The sequence below is a fragment of the Nannospalax galili genome, unplaced genomic scaffold, assembly GCF_000622305.1.
Source record: "Nannospalax galili isolate Female #2095 unplaced genomic scaffold, S.galili_v1.0 scaffold54, whole genome shotgun sequence".
Taxonomy (NCBI): domain Eukaryota; kingdom Metazoa; phylum Chordata; class Mammalia; order Rodentia; family Spalacidae; genus Nannospalax; species Nannospalax galili.
Genome location: NW_008341028.1, coordinates 8,721,468 through 8,738,175, shown reverse-complemented (window position 1 = coordinate 8,738,175; position 16,708 = coordinate 8,721,468). Strand labels below are relative to the sequence as shown.

Here is a 16,708-nt window from a genome sequence, read left to right as displayed (position 1 = left end):
TGAGGACCTGAGTTCAAATCCCCAGCACCCACAGAAAAACGCTGGGCCTGGATACACAAGGGCCTGTAGCCCTAGTGCTGGGGCAACAGAGGCAGGAAGATCGCTGGGGCTTGCTGGTTGCCAGCATAGCTCCAGCCTCAGTGAAAGACCCTCAGAGGGATAAGGCAGAGAGTGATAGAGCAGGACACCCAGTGTCCTCCTGTGGCCTCCATACCTGCACATGTACAGGCAGGTACACCTTCACATGCATGTGCATACATACTACAGAGACACAGAGAGAGAATAACCTGAGGCAAAAATTTCTGCTGGGATGCCTCTGAAGCAGGTTCACTCCCAGAGTGAAAGAGAGACAGGAGCAGAGGAGAGCAGGTCTGTGCAGTGCTTTGTGCTCCAGGGGGCTGCGACATCATACATAAGACTCTGCTCAGCATCCCAGCACCTGTTTCTTGCAACAGCCCACTGTAAAGAAAAAAGAGGAAGCAGCCCACCTGCTGGCTCCCCTATATTGGTCTGCCATGGCCAAAGCTTCCCTACCCCACCCTTCCTGTGGTTTCCCCTGGTCCTGTGGGTCATCCTGGAAAAGCAAGGGTCCCATCAGTTTCAGCTCAGCCAGAATACAGGTCTACACTCTCTTTTTGATATGGGGTTCTTAAGGTCTTTGCTGGTGGTAGCAGCAATAACAACTGTCTGGGCTTGAATACACTGGGCTGGTTTCAACCAGAAACACAAGTTTCTGAGGCTCAAGGTAGGAATAAACATGGCCTAGAGGGCCTGTAGGGTGTCATATAGACATCTTTACAGAAAACAAGATGCACACATGCTGACTCCAGGGAAACCATTTCACAGAGAGGATCCCATCAAACTCCAGCTGTTGAGGTCTGGGACTCCCGGCAACCTACAGGGTAGTAAATTATAGGCCAGTGTCTTCTGAGAAAGCTTTATGCCCAAACCCCATGGCTCCACAAGAATCATGAGAGCTTTTTAAAGCTCATCACACACAGGCTTTACCCAAACCAATTAAAGCAGAATTTTTCAGTAAGGATCTAGACAGCTGAGCTTCTGCTAAGCTCATGGTAGTTGCCCCAAATCCAGTGAATGAGGAACCAAAGAAATCAAGACTCAAATCCAGCCATTAACTCAAGCACAGACAGATGTGATGCCAACCACACTGTGCTAAGAAGCCCAAGCACTGTAACTGCCTTAAATTCTGAAACGCCTTGTTCATATCCCAGCTAGTACATTTTAATATCAACACAGGGGTCAGAGAAGCCACACCTTTCCTTTCCCAAGGTTGACTTAGACCAATCTAAGAGCACTCATGTATTTCCTTGACTGGACTTCCTGGATGGGACCATGGCAAGACAGATGGTGGGAACCATCCAGAACATGGCTTTCTATGTTGCCCACACCTTGGTATGCCTGTGCATGCTTGTCTCTCAAAGTTTGGTCCATGTACCATCAGTTCCAGCATCACTCAAGAGCTCGCGAGACATGCAGAGTCTATGCCAACCAAGTGCATCCAAATCTACATTTTAGCAAGATACCTAGGGGTGTAGAGGTAGATTAACAGCTGGGCATGGTGGTGCACACCTTTAATCCCAGCACTTGGGAGGCATGGGAGGCAGAGGCAGGTAGATCTCTGTGAGATTGAGGCCTGGTCTACATAGTTGCAGGTCAACTGGGGCCACAGGGTGACCCTGTCGCAAAAAAAAAAAAAAAAAAAAAACTTTGAGAGGCTTTAAAACACGCTCATTATGTTTGACTCAGATTTAATTTGACCTAGGGTGCAGCTTTGGCATTTTTAAAAATAAGGTCTCATGTAGCTCATACTAACCTTGAATTCCTGAATAGCTGAGAGTGACCTTGAACCTTGATTCTTCTGCCTCCTCCACCTCCTGCGTGTTAGGGTCACAGGTATGTGGCACCACACCTTGTTAATGTGGTGCTGGGCATCACCCAGAGCTTTGTGCATGCTAGGCAAGCCTTCTACCAACTGAGCTACATCCCTAGCCCCAGGCATAGGTGTTCTCTCTCTCTCTCCCTCCCTCCCTCCCTCTCTCTCTCTCTCTCTCTCTCTCTCTCTCTCCCTCTCTCTCTCTCTCTCTGTCTCCCCTTCATGTAATTCTACTATACATCCAGGGCCGGGTTGATGGATAAAGGAAGCCCACGATCTTCAGCAAGTGCAGCCCGGAAGAAAAGGAGAAAAGACTGTCTCAGAGTCCTGAGGCTGCTAAGCCCATTCACCTTTGGCCAGTCCTATGACATCCAGAGCCCTCTCAGCCCTATCCATGCACCCTGTCCTCTAGGAGAGATTTTTCAGGCTCCGTTCCTACCTTGGTCTCCTTTCCTGCCCCTGGGTCCCAGCAGAGCAGTCTGAGTCCCAGCCCTACCCCAGCTCACAGGTCCTTCTCCTCCAGGGCCCGGCCTGTGGTCCAGATCAATGCCAGCCTCCACTTTGAGCCATCTAAAATCAACATCTTCCACAAGGACTGCAAGCGCAGTGGCAGGGACGCCACCTGCCTGGCCGCCTTCCTCTGCTTCGTGCCCATCTTCCTGGCGCCCCACTTCCAAACAGCAACTGTCGGTAAACAAGTCCCCTGGGTCCCCAGCCCAGCTTCAGACACTCCGTGGGCTTTGTGATTGTTCTTAGCTTTTCTGAAATGGGTTCCAAGTGCCAAAACACACCCCCAGCCACCTTTGATGCCTGCTGGATGCTCCTCTGATGCACTCTCTCTCCGGAGGGATTTCTGCCAGAATGAGGGTGGCGGTGGGCAGAGCTGGCTGTGGCAGGGGAGGCCAGGGGCAGAAGAAAAGCATCTGGGTGTGATTTGAACATAAGATCGAAGGCAGGCAGCAGACTGCAAAGAGGGAAGTCAGCCTGAATGCAGAGGAAGACAGACTTGGAGCCAACAGTGGGGAGCTGGGGACCAGGATAACATCCCTACCAGTGACAAGGCACAAGACTATACAAAGAAGAGAAGGGTGTGCAGGGCAGACAAGGACAATCAAGTGTGGTGGCTATGTTCTTCTCTTCAAAGTTCATTCTCTGTCAGGAGAAAGATCCAAGGATAGAGCAGCCCTCTGCCTGCATGGGAGAAGGAAACCCTAGGCCATCCCTGGAACTGGCAGATATTTTTAGGTGAAGGAGAAAGAGCTACTGACCTTAAACGCCAGGATAGAGACATGGATCTGAGGCGCCCCAGGAGAGGTTCCCAAATGCCAAAAGCAGTAGTGGGAGGCACGGCAGAAAAGGGAGGTCTAAGGAGCCTGTCTTATCAGCCAGACTCGGTTTTGTTGGATAAGCGCTCTCTCTCTCTCTCTCTCTCTCTCTCTCTCTCTCTCTCTCTCCATCACACTTGCATTTCTCCATCCTCTCTTGCTCCCCACATGGGCTTCCAGTCAATACTAGTCCTATATGATGGCTGAGTCTGGCCTGGAAGCCTCACTTGGAGGAAGAATTCCCAGATGCTAGACAGGTGAATTGTCTTGGGTGGGGCAAACCCCCAACTTAGTGTTGCCCTCTCCTCTCCTCCAGGCATCAGGTACAATGCCACCATGGATGAGAGGCGGTACATGCCTCGGGCCCACTTGGATGAGGGTGGGGACCAGTTCACTAACAAGGCTGTCATGCTGTCCTCCGGCCAGGAACACTGTCAGCGGATCAACTTCCACGTCCTGGTGAGTCTGGCAGCCCCTCAGCAGGGCCCAAGTCCTACAGAAAGGGGACAGAGTGGAGGGACATCTGTAGCAGGAAGAGTGAGCATCATCGGTACCAGGCCTGTTCTGACCCCATGGCTGTGAGGTCAGATGAGCCCAAACTTGGCCACACAGTACCCCAAGTAATGCCCCAAATAAAAACCCTTGGGGACATCATATCTTCCTAGATGCCCATCCTTCCTTAGCAGGGGTGAAATCAGAGAAGTGGGTTCCAACTAAGAGGATAAGGAGGAGAGAGGGGCATTCTTCAAGGGGGGCAGCAGGGTGGTCTGAAGATGAAGACCATGTGAAGGCAGGCAGAGGCATGCCCAGGTGAGCCAGTGTGTCCCAGGATGGGTGGTCGCCCATCTGATGAATGAAGAAGAGGTTTGCATCCAAACAGAGATACCAGGTGCCCTGACCACAGCTCCAGGAGGCCGATGTTCTTAGACAGCTGTGAACTTCCCAATAGTTTGTCATCCACAGTCAGGATAAACTGAATTGCCCTACCTTGTTCATTTATTCATTCAGTCAGTCAGTCAGTCAGTCAGCATTATCAGGCTCAATCACAGTGGTCTGGCTGTGCTCGTCTTCTAAACTGTTCCCTCTTAGGTAAGGAAGGCAGGCACACAGGTGGTTTTCAGTTGAGTATGGTGGTATATGTCTATAATCCTAGGACTCCAGAGGCTGAGGCTGAAAGACTGTGAGATCAAGGCTAGCCTGGTCTATATACTGAGACCCTGTCTCAAGAGAACCAAAAACAAGCAAGCAGAAAAGAACAGTCAGGTGATTTGAATGCCGTAGGAGAAGCCACAGGAACGAATCTGGAGAGAGGAGGAAAGTACCCTGCCAGGCTTCCTATAGGCTGAAGTATCTGGGCCTGGAGAGTTGAGCTTTAGGGGGTGAGTTCAAGGCCAACCTACTCTACATAGTGAGTTCCAGGCCAGCTGGGGAAGTTTTGTAAGACTTCACGAAGCTAGGCCAGTGTAAACTTTTCTACCTGGCACATACTTTTCACCTGCAGACCCCAAGAGGAACCCCTGTCCATTTGGGAACTTATCCTGAGAACAAGGCTTCTGTCCTCCCAGTTTAGTGGGGTACAAGTTCTGTGCCAGGGGTCCTGGTCCAGAAAATGATGCTCTCTTCTCTCTGCACTCTACCTTCCTGCCCCACAGGACACTGCCGACTATGTGAAGCCAGTGGCCTTCTCAGTCGAGTACTCCCTGGAGGACCCTGACCATGGCCCCATGCTGGACAATGGCTGGCCCACTACACTCAGAGTGTCGGTTCGTATTAGTGGTCCTGGCCTGCCCCTCTGCCATACACCCTTCCACCTCCAGACCCCGTGTGATGAGTGTGGAGGAGTCCTTCCCTCTCCCTCCTACTCCTGTCCCCCAAAACCCACAGCAAGTACTAGCAAAGCAGGCTTCATTTGTGGGGTTCCCATGTGTTCCCCACAGGGAAGCACCCAGTGGATCCTGAGGAAATAGAGAGGGCCAGAGGGACCAGGCATCTCTGGCTCCTACTTCCCTCCTCTTCAGATGAGGACTAGACTGCTTTCGCTTGGTCTTGTGCTTGTTGAATGACTAACTCTCAAAGTGACTCTGCCTGCTTGCTACCAGTTATCCCCAAGGAACGCTTTCTCTTTGTCAGTGGTTACGGCCCAGTCCCTAGTCACATCTTCAAACCTCCAGGTCTAGGGGCACATGGATCCTCAGTTTATAATTGGGGTGCTCCCTGCATCTCCAGCTCCCTGAAGAGTCCACTTAAGGAAGGCCTGCCACCCCAGTTCTGTCCCAGTGGGCTGGGAAAGCAAGCAAGGTTTACAGAAGGCAACATCAAATGCCTGGGCCCTAAACATTAGCTTAAACACACAACAGCACTCAGAAGCTGTGACCTTCAGGTCAGCCACTGAGCAAACTCACGGAGGCTATCAGTCCAGTCTGCAGTTTCAGAATCACCCAAATCTTCGTTTGAATTCTCCAGTCATAGGACTGTAAGATCCAGAGCCTCCTACTGTCCCACCCACCCACTCACAGTTGGTCCCTACCCAGTCCTCCCAACCTGCCTATATTATCTACCTTCTCTAAAGCCTCTCCCCTCCACAGGGCCCCCATCCTCTCAGAGTCCTCATCCACCTTCCCCACTCCATATATCCTCCTCCAGTCCCTCCCACCCTCTCACCAAGCCCTCCTGCTCCCTACCTGCCCCTTTTCCCATGCAATGAGTCGTCAGGCTGGCAGAGGGAAAGCTGGGTGTACCAAGTCACTAACTTCCCTAATGTCATAGTTACAGAGCCCGCATAGCAAGGGTACCAGTGCACGCAACTCATTCTACAAGTGTGTTGAAGCCCACGGGGCAGGGGTCACCAATGCTTGGACCCTGATAGCTCCCTGTAAGGTGGAGATTGGGCAGGGGACTTCCTGTAGGAGGCAGCCTTTGGGGCTAGACTTTAAATAGTCAGGAATCAGAACTGCAGAGCTGGGAAGGACCAGGTTGAAATCCCAGAGAGCTGGCAGTGTCCCCAAGTTGTGGTAGTAGGAGAAAGCAGGATAGAGAGATAGGTAAAGAAAAGGGAAAAACAGAAAGAGCCAGGGGTATGTTGTGGAGTCACCACCTGGGTTCTAGGATGACAGGTGTGTGCTACTACAGCCAGTTTATGAGGTGCTGAGAAGTTGAGGATATGGCTCACTTGGTAGTGCTTGCCCAGCATGCACAAAGCCCAGGGTTCAATCCCCAGCACAGCACAAACTAGGTGTGGTGGCACACACCAGTAATCCAAGCACCCATTAATCAGAGACAGGAGGATCAGAAGTTCAAGACCATCTTCAGCTACACAGTGAATTCAAGGCCAGCCTGGGCTTTGTAAGACTCTGGGTTCAGCCAGTCTATGGAATGAACACAGTAGCTGTTCTTCATCAGTTGGCTAGAACTTCTGAGGGTTGTATCATCTGTAAGTATCTTGAACAACTTTCTGGGGTTGGTGGAACATCTTACTAGAGACTTGAACCACTAGGACAGTCTCTCTCCCACAGCTCTGAACTATAAAGCCATTTCCTCAGTTCACACGCCTCTTCTGCCTCAGGACCTTTGCACGAATTCATCCTTTTCTTGGACTTCTGGCTCCCCTGATCCATCCAGCTTATTTGGTCATGCTTCAGAATTGTGACCCACTGTCACCTTCTTAAACTTCTTCTAAACGCCTACAAACCCAAAGAACTAGCTCTCCCCTCTGCCTCTTCTGGTCCCCATGTTTCTACTTTTCATGGGTTCTTACACATTTCACACTATACTTATTTGTCCATATGTCAATCATCTCTGTGATTGGAGAACAGATGCTGTGCCTTCCTTGACCTATGCCCCTAGTATCAAACACTTTGCCTTATATACAACAGATGAGCTGTTCTTGTTGACAGGAAGTGTGCCATCGAGTGAGGGGCCCATGTTGCCAGCCTGGCCAAGCACTCCCTCTTAGAGGAGGGAGAATCTACACAAGAAGAAAAGGAATCAGCAGGGAGGCATCTAGGGGGAGGACTGGGTAGGCAGAGCCACATCTGGTGTGTAGAGACAGAGGCTAGGGGCTCCGGATTCAGGGCCTGGAAGCCTCTGTTCCCTCTCCAGCTGCCCTCACTGGCTCTCTCTCAGGTGCCTTTCTGGAATGGCTGTAATGAGGATGAGCATTGTGTCCCTGACCTTGTGCTGGACGCCCGGAGTGACCTGCCCACCGCCATGTGAGTTGCTCCTCCACACACACATCCAGGCCCTTCCTCACTGGTGAATTGGAGCTCTTGAGGCCTGGATTTTCCTTGTACACCTCTTCCCAGACATTCTAACTGCCCTGCGACCTCAGACAGTGTCCTCCCCTCTGCAGGTCTCAGATTCTGTTAAAGTGAGTATTGCTAGTCTAATCTCTTTAGAGTCTTTGAGAACGGAGCTCTTCCTTTGGACCCCATGCTAATAAACAGATTAAGAAATGGAGACAGAGTCGAGGCTGTAGTTCAATATAGCTCAATGGATAAAGCACTTGCCTACATGCTCGAAGCCATGGGTTTGATCCCTAGCACCTCATAAGGCAGACATGGTAGCACACATGGTAGTCCCAATAGTTGGAAGGTGGAGGCAGGAGGATCAGAATTTCAAGGTCATCCTTAACTACACAGTAAGTTCAAGGCCAGCCTGAGCTGTATGAGGCCCTGTCAAAGGAAGGAAGGAAGGAGGGAAGGAAGGAAGGAAGGAAGGAAGGAAGGAAGGAAGGAAGGAATTGGGATGCTATCTCTAGCTTAGGGACCTTAAAATGGAGCATCCTCTTTGCCAAGTAAGGCAATGCCATTACAGGGGTGACACCTTTGGGCTCATGATTCTGCATGCCAAGTCTCAGCAGCACCAATTCAATCTTCTGATAGACTAAGAGATGATGGGAGGGAGGGAAGGAGGGAGGGAGCGGTGGGCGGGGGAAGAAAGAGAAAAGAAAAGGATTGGGCATAGTGGCACACACCTTTAATCCCTGCACTTGGGAGACAGAGGCAGATGGATCTCTTTGAGTTCAAGGCCATACTGGTCTGTATGTTGAGATGCTATCTCAAAACAAAACAAAAAAAGAAAGTGGAGACAGATGACCCAGAGTTCTGAGTCTTGGCCTCCAACCACAGACCAGGTGATGTCTAGAGTCCACCATCTTACCACCTGGGCTTTCTAATACCTCTGGTAAAAGGATTCTAAGTGGGTTCATGATTGACTACAATAAGGCCAGACTGGTGGCCGCTTTTGTAGTGCAAGGTGGTGGCAGGGCCCTCAACTTCATTGACTAGCCAAGGGGCGGCCTCCTCCCTGTGAGGCCTACCTGAGTCTAGGCCAAGTGCTTAGCCTACACCATGGGCCTCACTCAGATGGGGCTCTAAGCTTGGTCTACAAATCATGCTGGTGCCAAGTTTGACATCTATATGCTGGTTTCATTTCTGAGGTAAGAAAATGCAAGAGACATTTGTATGATGAAGTTCCTCCAGAGAAGAGATACACAGGTTATTTTGTAATTGGTTGTGGGACTTCAGCCCACACTTACCTGCCATGCCTGCTGCACTGTGAAAATGTACAAACACCTGAAATGAAATAAGCCTTGTGTTACCATGGAAGGGTCAGGATGACTGGCTCTGTGTGGATTTTGTATGCTGATTCATTCAATGCTTCCAAAAACCAGAGAAACTTCAGAAAATGATGGACCCTATGTTCTTTTTTTTTATTATTGTTTTTATTTTATGTGTATGCGTGTATTGCCTGCATGTAGGTAAGTGCACCTGTGTCATGCAATGCTCTGAGGAGGATAGAAGAAGCTGTCGGATCCCCTAGAACTGGAGTTATGGACAGTTGTTAGCTGCCATGTGGGTGCTGAGATTCGAACCTGGGTCTTCTGCAAAAACAGTCAGTTTTCTTAAGCGCCAAGGCATCTCTCCAGCCCCTGGACCCTATGTTCTTATGATGACCAGTTAGCTCAGATACCAGCTGAAACATGCTTAATGATTTCATTTTTAGAAAAGAAGATGATACTTCGTCTCTGACCCCAGTGGACTGCAAATGTGAATAAAATGAGATGAACTACCCCAAAAAATGATGCTAAGTTTCAGCATTGGTGAAATGGTTCAGCAGGCAAAGTCACTTGCTACACAAGCCTGACAACCTGAATTTGATCCTCTGGCCTCTCATAGTAAAAGAAGAGAACCAACTTTTGCAAGTTGTCCTCAGACATCCTCATGCATGTGTGCATATGTACACACATAAATAAACAAACATATAGGGGACTGAAGCAATGGCTCAGCAGTTAAGAGCACTGACTGCTCTGGCAGAGGACCCAGGTTTGGTTTCCCAGCACCCACATGGCAGCTAACAACTGTCTGTAGCTCCAGTTCTGGGGATCTGATACTGTCTCCTGACCTCCATGGGCACTGCACAACATGGGTGCATTTACACACATGCAGGCAATACATTCATACACATAAAAATAAAATAAATAAAATTTAAATGTTAAAAAATAAACATTACTAGAAAGATCCTAAGGAGGCTAGCAGAGGCTGAACAGGATATTTTGTGTGTATGAGAGTGTTGCCTGCATATGTGTAGGTGTACCCGTGTTGTGCAATATCCACTGAAGTCAGAAGAGGGTGTCAGATCCCCTGGAACAGGAGTTACAGATAGTTGTTTGCTGCCATGTAGGTGCTGGGAATCGAACTAAGGTCCTCTGCAAGAGCAGTCAGTGCTCATAACTGCTGAGCCATCGTAAATAAAATATTTTTTTTAAAAGGGAGCTGGAGAGATGGTTCAGAGGCTAAGAGCACTGACTACTCTTGCAGAGGACCCAGGTTTGGTTTCCAGGGCCCACATGGCAGCTTAACAACCGTCTATAACTCCAGTTCCAGGGAATCCGATGTCCTCTTCTTACCTCCACAGGCATTGCATGACATGGGTGCACTTATATACATGCAAGAAATACACTCCTACATGTAAAATAAAAATAATAAAATATATTTTAAAAGAAATATGTCCAAATTACACAGAATGGTAAAGAAGCAAATATTCTACCCAGCTATGCTAATAATCAAGATTTAGCTATGCGCTTCCTGGCAGCCAAAGCCAAAAGGAAAGTGAAGAGAAAGTAGGAGACTAGGGAGGTCAAATCAGAGAGGAGCTCACAGGAAGCTGCAGTCTGTGATTGGAGATCAGGAGACTTTGGAGCAAATGGGGTTCTCCCCATTCCTATGTCTTTACTCGAACCCCAAGGCTCAGCTCTACCCCTTGTCCCCCATGGTGCCTGCTAATCACTGGTGGCCTCTTCCACAGGGAGTATTGCCAGCGTGTGCTGAGGAAGTCAGCCCAGGACTGCTCCACCTACACACTGTCCTTCGACACTACGGTGTTCATCATAGAGAGTACTCGCCGCCGAGTGGCGGTGGAGGCCACGCTGGAGAACAGAGGCGAGAACGCCTACAGCACCGTCCTCAACATCTCACAGTCGGAAAACCTGCAGTTTGCCAGCTTGATCCAGAAGGTACAACCTCTGGTGCCTGCCCGGCTCACCAAGGAGGTGTTGGCAGGGGTCCCTGTCTTGAGGCAGAGTCACCTACAGAGCTTAGAAACACCTCAGAATTCTCATGGGGTTGTCATGTATCTGTAGCTTTGAGAACTCCCAGGAGACTCAATGTGTACCAGAGCCGGGGACCACAGATAGAGGGGAGTCTGAGTTCTTCAAGGCTGAGGGAAGAATATTGTTAGCCTCCACCCCAGCCCACAGAAGCAAGCACGTGGGCCCACAGCATGTGACCACCGATGCGCACTTACCCACAAGGAGCTGACCCTATTCTCTGATGTCTTCATTACAGACCTCGGGCATTTCACTGTCACATTCAAGGCCCCCCTCCACTTGCTACTTCTCCCCTCACCCCCACACTGAGTATGACCCCGCCCCCAGCCATTGCTGCCCCCCCTACCCCAGCATGCCCTGCTCATTCATACCTGGGCCCTCTGTTCACTCTGTGGTCCTGCCTGGAATTATCTCCCCTCAACAAGACATGCTTCTGCAGCTGGGTGGAAAGGCTTGCATGCTGCCAACTCTCAGTGCCCGCTTCATGCTGACACTGAGCATTCAACACTACACTCTCAGGAGGGGCTTGAAGCACTGTTGGGGAGGGGTTATCCCCATTTCACAGAGAAGCACTGAGGCATGGAGAGGGCCTGGGTGGCCTGCAGAGGACCACATGACTAGTAAGTGGCAAAGGGAATTCCCCACCACCACCACTCTTGAGTTGCGCTTTGTGACAGAGCTGCAACCTGTGTTAGCTCTCTGGGTATCTTTCCCCAAGTCCCAAAAGCCACAGAGGGCCTTCCATGCCACCCATGTCTGAGCTCTGCCTGTTAAAAACTGAACTCAGGGCAGGGGAGATGGTTCAGTCAGTCAAGTCTTATAAGCATGAGAATCTGAGTTCGAGCCCCAGACCCCACATGTAAAAACTGGGCACTTGTAATCCCAACACTAGGGAGGTAGAGACTGGAGGATTCTGTTTGAAAAGACCAGGCAGATGTCTCTTGAAGGAGGACATACAAGGCTGCGCTATGGCACACACACACACACACACACACACACACACACACACACACATACACACACACAAATAAAAACCCAAGCTCTTAGGACACAACCTGTCTCAAGCACATCCACCCCCCCACCACTACCACTTCCCTTCCTCCAAGCCAGGTCAAGGCTAAGCATATGGGAGTCCCTCAAGACGTGTCTGCTGAGTAGAACATGACATTGCTATAAGCTGTGAGTGCTAGGGGGCCCCAGGGCACCTCCAATGCATTCTCTGTCCTCTTAGGTCTCAGTATTCACATAGGGTCCAGAGTACAGGCTTAGGGGCCCTTCTGCTTGCTCCTCCCCAACAGCACCCATACCTAGCACCCCCCCACATCCCATCTGTCCACCACTCTGGCCATGGAAGAAGCCATATTGGCACCTACCTGCCACTCACAGTTCAGAGCAGTATCAAAGTCAGGAGGGGAAGCGGAATAGAATTAGGTCAGCTGGCAAAGCAGGGAGCCATGTGTCCATTTCCTCCTGATCCCCTCAGTGGGTCTCAAGTAGTACCTCTGAGTGAGGGCCTGTTGGCAACCATGGTCAGTCCCTCTGTCAGGCCCTGGCCCAAGGCAATCATACTACAGTCTCCTGCATAGAGTGGACAGGAAGAGCTAATCTGATAACCTTTCAGTCCCAGTGTTGGGGAGATAGAGACAGGCTGATGGGTCTTTGGAGCTTGCTGGCTCGCCAGCCTCGCCTACTTGGTGAGTTCCATGCCAGTGGAGACTCTGTCTCAAAAAAATAAAGTAGACAGCTCCTGAGGAACAACATCTTAGGTTATTCTCTAGCTATACACACAGACACATGCACAAACGCACATGCACATGTGCACATACACACATGCACACACACACACACTCGAGAAATAGGTGATGGGTTGCTGCCTACTTCAGGAGGGTACCCACTCAGCCCTGGATTCACTGTATGAGGTCAGCATGCCCCATCTGGCAAGAGGACTCTGGGGCACAAAGCCCCATCCTGGTCAGATAGAAATGCATTAGTTGGGGGGCTGGAGAGATGGCTCAGCAGTTAAGAGCACTGACTGCTCTTGCAGAGGACCCAGGTTCGAGTCCCAGCACCCACATGGCAGCTACGAACCATTCTTAACTCCAGTTCCAGAGGAATCCGAAGCCCTCTTCTGACCTCCACAGCATTGCACAACACGGATGCGCTCACATACATGCAGGCAATACACTCATACACATAAAATAAAAATATTAAATAAAATATATTTTTTAAAAAAGAAAAGAATGCTTCAGTCTGCTCACACGTGTGAAAACACAGGAGCCCTGTGTAGAACACCCAAGGAAATGCACGCACTCCACCTGCCTACAGCCCGGCTCAGGCACTGCTGTGCAGCCCCACACCCAGGCTGCATACACACCTTCACACATACACACACACATAGGTGTGTGGGCCCAAGACAGGCACAGACATTTGCCTGGGTCTGACCCAGAATCAAGCTTTGCCCTGAACGAAGACAATACTGAGCTGGGTAAAAAGCCCATCCACCCACCTGCTGTTTTTGTGGGTTACAAAGTATATTAGTTACTTTTCTCACTATGATCAAATATCTGACAAAAGCTACTTAAGGGAAAGGGGTTTATGTGGGCTCACAGTTTGAGGGTACAGTCTGTCACAGCTTGGAAGATAAGCAGCTGGTCATATTGTGTCCACAGGAAGCAGGGAGAGATGAATGCTGGTGCTCAGCTCACTTTCTTCCTTTTTATCCATTCTTGGACCCCAGACTATAAAAGGGTGTCATGCTCACAAAGTCACTGGAGCACCAGACACAAAGACTGTGGCTTCAGGAGGTCCAAAAGGAGGAGCTTCCAAAAGAAAGCTATGTGGCCTCTCAGAGGGTCCCGGAGCCTGCAGAGGCAGGGTGGCCAGGGTCAATTCTTAGGTGGATAAAGTGCCACTCCCAGCCTGGCTTCTGCCCATGGCCTGAGTGATGTCTAGACCCCAGAGTCCCACATGTAGCTGGAAAAATAAGTCTGTTCACCAGATGTAAGGGGGCTGGTGCACACACCTGAGCACCTGTCCACTCTCCCCACCTGGCCGCTGAGGAAGACCCTCCCCTATGCCGTGCATCTGTACCAACCATAACTGGCCTTGGCCTCAAGGGGCCTCTGTGGTTCAGGTGGTCAGCAGATGGCATTCCAGATATCCCAATCCCATAGAGAGTGTCAGGTGGTCTCTCGGGTGGGGTGAGGGACTGGCTGTGTAAGCATGAGACTCAGGTCTCAAGCCTAATGATCACCTTTCCTATCCCAGGATGACTCGGACAACAGCATTGAGTGTGTGAATGAAGAGAGGCGGCTGCATAAGAAAGTCTGCAACGTCAGTTACCCCTTCTTCAGAGCCAAGGCCAAGGTGCAGGCTGGGCCCCAGCAGGGAGTGGCAGAAACAGGGCCCAGAGATCAGGCAGCAAGCAGAGGCCTGCTAGAAGTGGGGAGGCTTGTGGGGTTTTCCAAGCGTAGATTCTTCTTTTCAGACAGGGTCTCGCTATGTAGCCCTGACTGGCCTAGAACTCACTATATAGACTAGGTTGGCCTCAAACTGACAGAGATCCGTCTGCCTCTGAGTGCTGGGACTAAAGGTGTGCACCACCACACCTGGCCTCTAAGTATAATTTCTTGCTGTGGCTGTAGTTCAGTTGGTGGAGTGCTTGCCTAGCATGCACAAAGCCCTGGGTCCCATTCCCAGCGCTGCATAAAACCAGGTGTGGTAGATGCCTGTCATCACAGCATTCAGGCGGTAGAAGCAGAAAAGTCAGGAGTAAAAGCCATTGTTGGCTACATAGCAAGTTGGAGGCCAGGCTGGGCTACATGAGACCCTGTCTCAAAAGCACAGAAGAGGTGGGAGAGCACCCCTGCGGGAGCTGCTGTCTTCACACTTGCGGCACCCAGCTCCACTCTTCTGCAGCCCAGTTCCTCCCTCCCAATCATTCCATTACAGGAGCTTCCAGATGGGGTGGGTGGACAGGCGGGGGTTGTGGAGGTGGTCAAGAGAGAACAGGGCCAACATATCTCTAGCCTCCAGCTCAGGCCCTGCTTCTCCACAGGTGGCTTTCCGTCTGGACTTCGAGTTCAGCAAGTCCGTCTTCCTGCACCGCCTGCAGATCCAGTTGGGCACCGGCAGGTCGGGCACCCTTTTCCCTGTCAGTTCAGCTCCCACCCTGTGCTTTCCTATGCACCCTGAATCCCTGCCAAGCCTGTCTCCTGACCCACCCTGGGGACTGAGGTGGTAGCAGGTGTGGACTAGACTGCTGCCCCTCCTCCTTTTCTGAGGCTGCGAGTAATAAGGCCAGTCCCTTAACCTCTAGAGAGCATTTTAGTAGCAGTTGGTTAGAACCCCCACAGTTCTGGGACTAGAGAGGTGGCTCAGCAGTTCAGAGCACTGGCTACTCTTGTAGAGGACCAGGGTTCAGCTCCCAGCACCCACATGGCAGCTTACAACTGTCCTTAACTACAGTTCCAAGGGACCCAACACCATCTTCTGGCCTCTATGCAGGTATTGCACACGTGGTACACTTACATACATGCAGGCAAAACACTCATACACATAAAATAAAAATAAAGTTTTAAAACCCTACAGTTCTATCAGTCAACCCCTACAGCAAGCCCTCAAGATCAATAGAGCAAGGGCTACTCATCACCCTGCCCCCAAGTTATAGGTTAGAAAAGAAAGCACCTAAGAGATTGCAAGGATTTCCAACAGCACAGCACATAACTAGAATAATGGGGAGCTGGACCCCTGGTCCCATTCCTCATCTGGTGTGCTTCCACTTCTCACGACACCTTGTATTAGTTTGCTGTCTTATGATAAAACCACTGTGACCAAAATCAGTTTAGGGAAGAAAAGCTTTATTTCACCTTACAGCTTACAACTCATCATGGAAGGAAGCCAGCGCAGGGGCTCAAGTCAGGAACCTGGAGGCAGGAACTGAAGCAGAGACCACGGGGGAATGCTGTTTCCTGGCTTGCTCCTCTGGCCTGTGCTCAACCTGTTTTCTTATATAACCCAGGACCACCTGCCAGGGCCTGTAGTGGGCTGGGCCCTCCCACATTAATCAACAGTCAAGAAAATCACAGACATGGCCACAGGCCAGTCTGTTAGAGGAAATTCCCCAGTTTAGGTTCCATCTTCCCAGGTGTTGACAGCTGAAGCTATCCAGCACAACCCTCTCTGTATGTATTAGTTACTTTGCCTGTTGCTGTGGCAAAAGTTCTGAGAAAAGCAACTTAAGGAGGAAAGCTTTATTTTTGTCTCACAGTTTTCAAGAACAGCCATCATGGCAGGAAAGCACGGCAGCTGGAGCAGCAGGCAGCTGGTCACATGGCATCCACAGTCAGATGGCAGAGAGAGATGAATGCTGGTGTTCAGCTTGCTTTCTCCCTCTAATTCAGTCCAGGATACCAGCCATGGAATAGTGCCACCCACATTCAGGGTGGGTTTGTCCTACCTCAATTAACCCAATCTACAAACTTCCTCACAGACATGTGATTCTAGATCCTGTCTCATTAATCATCAGTATGAACCATCACACTCTCCTTGGGCATTTTTCTATTTTTTTATTTTTATTTTTTTTACTTTAAAAAAATTTATTGAGAATTTCATACATGCATATAAGGTGTTTTGATCAAATCCACACCTATTCCCTCCCCTCCAACTCCTCCCATATCTCCCCATCACTTTTTTCCGACAACTTCTTGTAATCTTTCTTTTTTTTTAATGAGGCTTTTTGCTACTCTAACATTCCCCCCCTCTGAAGAGGTAACCTAAAATCTTTTAAGGATTATATAAAAGCTCCTGATGGATGTTGACATTTTTAGCCTTTGGAATGGAGTATGTTGCTAAGAGGCCCAAGGACATTTTGACTTTTAGTCA

General features: G+C 50.1%; 1 protein-coding gene across 3 annotated transcripts in view; it reads left to right on the top strand.

Moving 5' to 3' along the window:
• Positions 1 to 16,708, top strand: part of Itga11 (integrin subunit alpha 11) — a 128,846-nt gene that overhangs the window by 92,181 nt on the left and 19,957 nt on the right. For all 3 annotated transcript variants that reach the window (XM_008836535.3, XM_029565025.1, XM_029565026.1), the window contains 7 exons: positions 2,418 to 2,584; positions 3,536 to 3,678; positions 4,872 to 4,982; positions 7,342 to 7,427; positions 10,525 to 10,732; positions 14,093 to 14,191; positions 14,883 to 14,959. In XM_008836535.3, coding sequence (XP_008834757.1) covers positions 2,418 to 2,584; positions 3,536 to 3,678; positions 4,872 to 4,982; positions 7,342 to 7,427; positions 10,525 to 10,732; positions 14,093 to 14,191; positions 14,883 to 14,959 — 891 coding nt within the window. The remainder of the gene's footprint in view (positions 1 to 2,417; positions 2,585 to 3,535; positions 3,679 to 4,871; positions 4,983 to 7,341; positions 7,428 to 10,524; positions 10,733 to 14,092; positions 14,192 to 14,882; positions 14,960 to 16,708) is intronic.